We start from the raw sequence: 8,540 nt of genomic DNA, 5'->3' as shown, positions 1-8,540 counted from the left end.
CCCCACCCCACCCCACCCCCAGCGCATCCCATTCTCTGTAAGGCGCGTTCACAATCGATCACGCACGCGCAAGCCTTGCAGTTTCTCGTTCCGTCCGGCTGCGGACTGTACCAAGTAAATCCGGACAGCGAGGGGCAAGGCCCGGAACCCCCTGCGCGAGCCTTGTCGATGGCCCGACTCAGCCCCTCTTCCCACTATGCTACAGGAATGGTCTATCTCGCCGCGCAAGCGCCCTAGGCTCTTCACGCCCCTCGCACTCCCTCCTACCCCACTTGCAGCGCAGGCGCAAAGCCGGGGCGTGCAGCCGCTGCCGCCGAGCCGGAGCTGGGGCCGCCAGCGCCGGTGAGTGTCCGGGATGGAGGTGCGCGGGGCATGCTGGGAAGCGGGCACCACGGCACCGGTGCATGATGGGAGTGACGGCTCCCGTCACGGAGGAGCCGGCAGCAGTCTTGGGCCGTGACGGCTTGAGCGCGAAATCCAGGCTCCCTTTTCTCCCCCAACTCATCTCCGTGCCGTCCTGGGGCATCCTGGGAAAATGGGACGCCGTGCCCTAAAGCATTGTGGGAGTCTGTCAGCTAGTCGTTATGAGCCTGCTGAATTCTGGGATTATCCTAGCTTTTTGTGGGGAACCGTGCCTTTTGTCATGCACCTTCCGCTGAGCATCCTGGAAGCTTGGAGTGCTTCGACGAAGAGCGCCTTGGAAGGTGGTCATTATAGGCCCGAGGCATCCTGGGGAGAACTGCAGCATCAGGGGGGACTGGGCCTTATGGTCCTGTCTAAGGTTTTGTTCTTGCCTCCTCTCCCTAGCGTTGTGGGAATGGGTGCCTATTATGTTCGCGCATGGCATCTTGGGAGTTGGTTGCTGTGGGCTCATGACACTGTGGGGTCTCCGGCACCGTTTGCGTTATGGTAGTGAGAGAACCTCATTTATGCCCCTCTAAGATCGTAGAAGCCTGTCTGGCCGCCATGTTCACTGTAGGTATGGGACTTGGGCACCAAGGACTACCTCCATTCCTGACATCTGGAATACTCTGGAAGGGGCTTTGTGTGATGTGGGCTTGGGGAAGGGTAGGCTGCACTGGTGAGCAAAGTCTCCTGCTAATCCCATAGGAAGTTCTGATTGTCCCTGGTGTATGGTTGCCAGTTATAATATAGAACGCCCAGTTAAATTTGAATTTCAGGTTAACAACAAAGAACTATTTAATATACCCATGTTCCATGCAGTATTTGAGGTGTACATTTCTAAAAGACTCTATCTGGAATTCAAATTTAACTGGGTATTGTATACTTTTATTTACTAAATCTGGCAACCTATCCTAGCATAAAGTAGAGTTCCTAAATTAAATGGAGCCCTATAGGCAATAGGGTATTATGAGAACTCTCCTCTGCCAGTTATGAATCCTCTCTGTCCTTAAAGCCCAATCCAAGTGTCTTTAGAAAGCTCACCTGCCATTGATGCCAGCTTTCCCATGCCCCAGCCTCCTCCAGGCTTCAATCCTAATCTTTTTCTCTTTAGTCCCTGGTATTAAACTCGACCCCTAGAGTTTGAAGGGAATCATGCGTTTTCCACCATATTAGCCAGTGCCCAGCACAGGCCTTGGTATATAAGAGGTGCCGCTGAGGCTGCCAGCCCCTTCATAACTTGCTCTGCCTGGCTCTCTACTCTCAGGGAGCACAGTGGGAGAAAAAGAAGTGCTGTGTGTGTGTGTGTGTGTGTGTGTGTGTGTCTGTGTGTGTGTGTGTCTGTGTGTGTGTGTAGGGAGTATTGATGAAGAGGGAGAGAAAGGAGAGGAGTCAGGGAAGGCTTCTTGGAAGAGGCAGAGGTGGTGTTTGGCTGAGGAGAAGTATAGAGGTTCTTGTGTTTGAGGTGGGCTTTGGAGAGAGAGTAAGAGTTCTCCAGGCAGACATGGGGGAAGGAGCACATTCTAGACAGCAGTTGTAGGATTTACTAAGACCCACAGATGTGAAAAGTCCTGTTGTGCACAGGGAGAGGTGAGAAGTCTGGAATGGTGGGGGTTTATAGAGGGCTGGGGTTGCGGGTAGTAATAGCCACTGCTAATGGAGTACCTGCCACATACCACCAATTTATATCAACGAGCCTACTGAATCTTCAAAAACTCTTTTCCGCTGAAGGATCATTTTATGAGAGGTAGGATGACATGGCTTCAAATCCTAGTTCACCCACCTACCAGTTGGTATGATAATTCTCTTTGTGCCTCAATTTCCTCATCTGTGCAAAGCAGATAATAATGTCTCAACGTGGTTACAAGTATGTAAGTTAAGCCCTAGAAGCCCTTTTTGTACCTAGAAGGAAACAGGCTAGAGAAGAAAGGTCCTTTGTTTGAAGCTACGCAGCTAGAATGTGGCAGATTTAGGATTCAAACCTAGGCATCATCTTACCAAGGTGTAAATTGATGAAGAATTAGGGCAGGGGCTTCCCTGGTGGCACAGTGGTTAAGAATCCGCCTGCCAACGCAGGGGACACGGGTTCGAGCCCTGGTCCAGGAAGATCCCACATGCTGTGGAGCGACTAAGCCCATGTGCCACAACTACTGCGCTCTAGAGCCTGCGAGCCACAACTACTGAGCCCGCGCGCCTAGAGCCTGTGCTCCGCAACAGGAGAAGCCACCACAATGAGAAGCCCGCGCACCACAATGAAGAGTAGCCCCCGCTCGCCGCAGTTAGAGAAAGCCCTTGTGCAGCAACAATGACCCAATGCAGCCAAAAATAAATAAAAACTAAATTAAAAGAAAAAAAAGAGGGCTCACATTCACAAATCAGTGCAACCGTACTAGTTTTTAAAATATAGAACTACTTCTAGACTGGTTGGTATATCACCACTCTTCCAAGTAATCCCCACCCCCAGCTGCCATTTTGGACTCTTCCCCCCGCCCCAGGCTTTCCCACAGCCTAGCAAGCAAAGGGTTCATGCCTGGCATAGGCCCACGTTCCCCTCTCAGTTCTGACTGGTGCCCATGTTGGTGCTCGCTGTTAAATATTTGGAATATCACCCTTCCCCACCCCATTGAATGAGAACCAGATGGGGAAATTAAGGCCTGCGGCAGGGCAGAGCCTGCAGTGAAGGCTCTGTAGGCAGTCAAGGCCCTTCAGGCAGTCAAGGACAGGGTTGGGGTCTGAGCACACTGAGTCCCGGGGAGGCAGATGCTATGTAAAAGTTTATTGAGTCATCACAGGCCTTTCCTTCCCCTGTCCAGCATCCCTCTCTACCTGCTGACATCCTGCATCAGAGGACTCGTGGCCGACGTGTGGCTGTGGAAAGCTGGCCAGGGAGGGACACTGCCCAGCTGCTGCTCCGCTCCTGTCTCCTGTCCCCTCCCCTGGCCATGACAGAAACCCGTGAGCCAGCTGACACTGGAGGCTACGCCAGCCTGGAGGAAGACGATGAGGACCTCTCTCCAGGTGAGATGGCCTTCGAGGTGGTGGTGTTGGCTTGACTATCTTCCTGGTTTGGGATTGGGGCTCCGCTGAGAAATCTTGATGGGGAGTGGCTCCTTATCTCGCTAGGTTTTCTGTTCTGATTAGGACTCTGTGCCCTGCTAGGGGATCCCTTCCTGCTGAGACTTCTGGGGGTTATAGATTGGCTGGGATTGCTCTCCTTGTGATCGCTTTCTTTGCTGGAAGTTCTGGATCAGCTGTGGTCTCTCTTCTTTCTGGGAGTTCTAGATGGGCTGTAATCGTTCTCCTTGCCAGAAGTTCTAGTTTGGCTGAGATCTCTCCCCTTGCTGGAGGTTCGAGATCGTCTGAGAGCACTCTCTTTTCTGGGGGTTCTGGATCGACTGTAATATCTTTCCTTGCTGGAGGTTCTAGTTTGGCTGTGATCTCTCTCTTTTCTGAGGGTTCTAGATTGGCTGTGATTTCTTTCCTTGCTGGAGGTTCTGAATCGGCTGTGATCTCTTTCCTTGCTGGAGATTCTAGTTCGGCTGTGATCTCACTCCGTGCTGGGGGTTCTGGAGTGGCTGCGACCGCTCTCCTTACTGGGTGTTCTAGATCGGCTGTGGACTCTCTCCTTGCTGGGGCTTCTAGGCCATCTGCAACCTCTCTCCTTGCTGTGGGTTCTAGATCGTCTGTGACTTCTCTCCCTGCTGGGGCTTCTAGACTGGCTGTAACGTCTTTCCCTTTTGGGGGTTCTAAATTGGTTATAAGTTTTCCCCTTGCTGCAGATTCTAGAGTGGCTGTGTCTTCCCATCTGACTGGGAGTTCCCTTCCGGGTACGACTTCTTGCCCTGCTATGATTTCTCTTCCAGCTGTGACCTCTCACCCTGCCGTGGGCCCTCTCCCTACTGCGACTGCTTGCCCTTCTAGGCATTCTAGACCAGCTGCGACTTCGGGGCTGGCTGGGGGTGCTAGACTGGCTGTGACTTCGGGGCCTGCTGGGTGCACTACCTTGGTTGTAACTCTCGACCCTGCTGAACACTTCAGTAGGGCTGTAACTCCATCCCCTGCTGGGGGTGATCTTCTGACTATAACCCTTCACCCTCCTCGATGATGATGGAGACGGGCAGTGACCTTTCTCCTCGAAGGGAGTTCTAGCGGGGCTATAACTCTTTGCCCTACTGGGGGTTCCAGCCAGGCTGGAGCTCTTCCCCACATCCAAGGCTCCTGGGGGGCTGCAGCTCCTCTTTCTGCTCACATTTCTAGGCTGGCTGTCACTCCTTTCCCGGTTGTTGGTTCTCAGCTGGCTGTAACTCTTCCCCCAGCTCTGTTTTCGCTGGGAAGTAGGAGTTCTCACCCTGCTGGGCACACCTGGTCTGGCACCATTAGTTCTTCTCCTGCTGGGAGTGCTGGCCCTGTTGGCTGACCTCTTGGAGCTGCGGCTTCCGCTTCTGCCGGGAGTTCTGCCTCGGCCGTGGGTGCCTCTGCGCCGGGGGCGTCTTACCCTGCTGGCCTTGCTGGCTTTGCTGGTCCTGGCGTCAGTGCTAGCCTTGCTAGGCGTTCGGGCCGTGCCGTGGGCTCGGGGCTTGTTGCTGGGCTGGTTAGAAGGGGCTGCCTTTGTACTTGCCCATTTGGGAGATTCGGACATGCTTGGGCTCGTGACCGAGTTAGGGGCGGTCACAGGTTTGGTGGACACAGAGGGGCTGTTGGGCATTGCCGATTTGGTGGTCTTCAAGGAGGCAGGAGGATTGGGAGACGCTGCGGGCATCAAGGGTCCCACGGACGCCGGAGACATGCTGGGCTTCCAGGCTCTCACAGGTGGAGAAGGCAGGGTGGCTGCAAAATGGCCTATGGTCCAGGAAGTCACGGTGGACACAAAAGGCCTGGTAGCCATGGGTGACCACCTGATTGCCTTTCCCAGGCCAACTTCACGAAGTCGCAGTGGGCAGTGAAGACTCTGGAGGGGAGGTGGTGTGAAGTCAGAGATGGGAGGAGAAAGAGGGGTGGAGCCCCAGCTCAAAGCTGGAGGTGCTTCGTCTGTGGTTTGCAGCCGTTCAGCAAATGCCTCCCCAGGCTGCCTTATGCTCAGCATTGCTAGGGACACAGAGATGGGTCAGACCCAGGTCCTGCCTTCCAGGGGTCTCCAGTCTCCAGACCCAGACCGTCACTGTCCAGGCTGTCAGGGTGTGTTAGGGGGCAGGGCGACCCCAGACGAGAGAGGCACTGACCACCTGGCCAGTCAGGGAGGACCTCACAGAGGAGGTGACGTGGAGCTGGCGCCTTAAAGAGGAGCAGGAGTTTGCTAGTCGAGAAGGAGAGGGTCGCTCCAGGTGGGAGAAGAGCAGACGCGAAGGCCTGGAGGAGGGAGAGCAGGGCCACCCTTGTTCATTCAACCCACATGTCCCGTTGGGGACCCCAGATGAGTCAGAGCTGCCCCTGAGGGGTTTCTAGCCTGAAGGAGGAGACATTCTGGGGCCCAGATGGCTACAGCCTTTAGAACAGTGACAGGAGAGATGGAGCCAGGGTGGAGGGAACAGGGGAGAGACCCTCTGCCTGAAGTCATCGGGGGTGGTGACTTCATGGAGGACAGAGCCTGTGCCGGGCCCTGAAGGATGAGTAGGAGATCGCCAGGCAGATAGAGTGGGGAACAGCGTTGCAGGCAGAGGGACCAGCCCACGCCAAGGCCTCGGGAAACATTTGTTAAATGGCAGACAGACAGCAGGACAGAGGCAGGAACAAGTAAGAGACAGAGAGAGCTGCAGGGAAGGACGGACGCTCAGCAAACATAACCTGTTCTCTGAGCTGGGTGATGCCGGGGACCCAGCGCTGAGTCAGACCAGGCCTGGCCGCTGGTCTGGTGGGAAAGGACAGGGACACAGGTGACCACAGCCCGATGGGCTCGGGGCTAGGACAGCCAGGGGGCAAGAGCAAGTGACCGGCTGCCTGGGATTAGGAGATCTGGGATGCTCTCACCAGGGAGGAAAGCCTCCTTCTGGGTCCTTAAAGGATAACGGGAGACATTCCCAGCAGAGGGAATGGCATGTGTGAAAGCCGCAGAAAAGCCTGTCAAATTGAATGCCAGGCACAAAGAAAGTGTTCTAGATGCTAGGGACGCAGTCATGAGCCAGACGAAGTCCCTGCTTTCAGGGACAGGGAGTAAACGTATAAGCAGGTGTTACATTACCTTGAGGAGAAAAATAAAGCAGAGTTAGGGGCGTAGAGAGTGCTAGGGAGGGACTGCTGGCTAGACGGACTGACCAGGGTTTCACCGAAGTGACACTTGAGCAGAGATGTGACAGAGGGGAGGGATCAAGCCTTAGTCCCTCTGCAGAAAGGGTGGCAAAGGCCCTGAGTTGGGTGCCGGCCCGGGGAGTTGAGGGACGTGAGGAGGCGGTGGGGCTGGCTCAGTGGTAACGGGATCCCTGTACGCTGCCGGGGGAGACTGAGGAAGGGGGGCCAGTGGGTACAGGGCTAGGCTGTCACAGTCCTAGGAGATGCTTTGGGCAGGCTTCTGCCACCACGTCTGTAGAAGCCGGTATTTTGCCGCCACCGTAGTGGGGGCTCCCCTCTCCACACCCCCCCATAACAGTTGTTGGTGTCACCCTTCCTGTACAGTGACTTTCCATTTTTTTTTAAACCTAAACTTGTCCTAGGCATGTCCTTCATACCCATGAGATCACAGTAATATATCTATATTTACAAATAAATATTTTAACTCACTTAACTAGATATTTTTATATATATATATATATATATATATATATATATATAAAACCACATATATCAGAGTATGGGTATGTGTATGTGTTTTAATTTGCTGAAGTACCTGTTCACGTGTTTGTCTCCCTAAAATGATCCAGCGTAGGCCATCACCCACATTTAGCTTTTTCCCCGTTTAACTGTGTGACTGGAGGCCAGTGAGTCACCTAACCTCTGTGCCTCAGTTTCCCCAGTTGTCACTTAGGGATAATAGTACCTCCCTCAGGGTTGTTGTAAGGATTAGTTGAGTTAATATATAAAAAACAAGGTTCTTAAAACAGTAGTGGACACTGTCATTGTTGTTTTTATTCCGCCTACGTTTCCTCCTTTGTTCTTTTTAAACCCCTAAGATGCAGTTCTTGCAAGACGTTCATTTGCGTGACACACAGGTGCTGCCTGTTCTGCACGATGGGGACCCATCTGTGGGGAGAGCAGGGTCGGGCCCGGGCTGCCCTCTCCATACTGTGGCGAGTCTGAACGGGGCTCAGGGAGGGGACAGCCGGGCACAGCGCTCTGTCCCCTGATGTCGCCGTCTTTCCTCTTCCGCCCCCTTTAGGCCCCGAGCATTCCTCTGACTCCGAATACACTCTCTCAGAGCCGGACTCCGAAGAGGAAGAAGATGAGGAGGAGGAGGAAGAGGAGACCACTGATGACCCCGAATATGACCCCGGCTACAAGGTGAAGCAGCGCCTGGGGGGGGGCCGGGGGGGCCCATCCCGCCGGGCCCCCCGTGCAGCCCAGCTCCCGGGCCCCCCAGCCCAGCCCTGCCAGCTCTGTGGCCGCTCCGCCCTTGGGGAGGCCCCACCGGGCACCCCACCTTGCCGGCTCTGCTGCCCCGCTACAGCCCCCCAGGAAGCGCCAGCTCCTGAAAGCAGGGCCCTCGGGGAGGAAGAGGAGGAGCCGCCTCGGGCTGGGGAGGGCCGACCAGCTGGGAGGGGGGAGGAGGGGGAGGGGGAGGAGGAGGAGGAGGAGGAGGAGGGCGGCGCCTACCACTGTACCGAGTGCGAGGATTCCTTTGACAACCTCGGGGAGCTGCACGGGCACTTCATGCTGCATGCCCGGGGTGAGGTGTAGGGAGCGCCCAGACCTAGGGAGCTTGGCAGAGGGGTGGGGCGGGTGGGGTGGGAGGAGGGGGCTGAGGACATCGGGGTGGTCGCGGTGGTCACGGGGATGGGGTCCCACTGATCTGTGTCGTCTTAGCAGTAGTTGTGTGAAAGCCAGAATAAAAGCCAAATTCTGTGTGTCGGCCGAGTGTGCATTTGAGGTCTGTGTGTGCGTGTGTGTGTGTGTGTGTCTGTGTGTGGGTAAGCTCGAGTGTATAAGGCACGCGCCTGGGCATTTACCTCACCATCCCTGGGCTCCTTGGGGAAAGCTAAGTATCGTTGTTG

The 8,540-nt window shown here is 55.1% G+C and overlaps 1 protein-coding gene across 3 annotated transcripts; it reads left to right on the top strand.

Moving 5' to 3' along the window:
- On the top strand, window positions 1-8,392 carry ZNF428 (zinc finger protein 428). Of its 3 annotated transcripts, none has more exons than XM_004271209.3 (3): window positions 1-342; window positions 3,216-3,420; window positions 7,709-8,392. In XM_004271209.3, the coding sequence occupies exons 2-3, from the start codon at window positions 3,345-3,347 to the stop codon at window positions 8,224-8,226; spliced, it is 594 nt and encodes a 197-aa protein (XP_004271257.1). In that variant the 5' UTR covers window positions 1-342; window positions 3,216-3,344; the 3' UTR covers window positions 8,227-8,392. The 3 variants fall into 3 exon arrangements, with proteins under 3 accessions (XP_004271257.1, XP_033286722.1, XP_033286723.1); XM_033430831.2 differs by lacking the exon at window positions 1-342 and adding an exon at window positions 380-704 and having other exon boundaries at window positions 7,709-8,262; XM_033430832.2 differs by lacking the exon at window positions 1-342 and adding an exon at window positions 723-2,149 and having other exon boundaries at window positions 7,709-8,262.
- The last annotated feature ends 148 nt before the right edge of the window (window positions 8,393-8,540 follow it).

The sequence above is a fragment of the Orcinus orca genome, chromosome 20 (assembly GCF_937001465.1).
Source record: "Orcinus orca chromosome 20, mOrcOrc1.1, whole genome shotgun sequence".
NCBI lineage: Eukaryota > Metazoa > Chordata > Mammalia > Artiodactyla > Delphinidae > Orcinus > Orcinus orca.
Note: the sequence above shows the minus strand (reverse complement) of the source record. Positions and strands in the feature narration are given on the sequence as shown.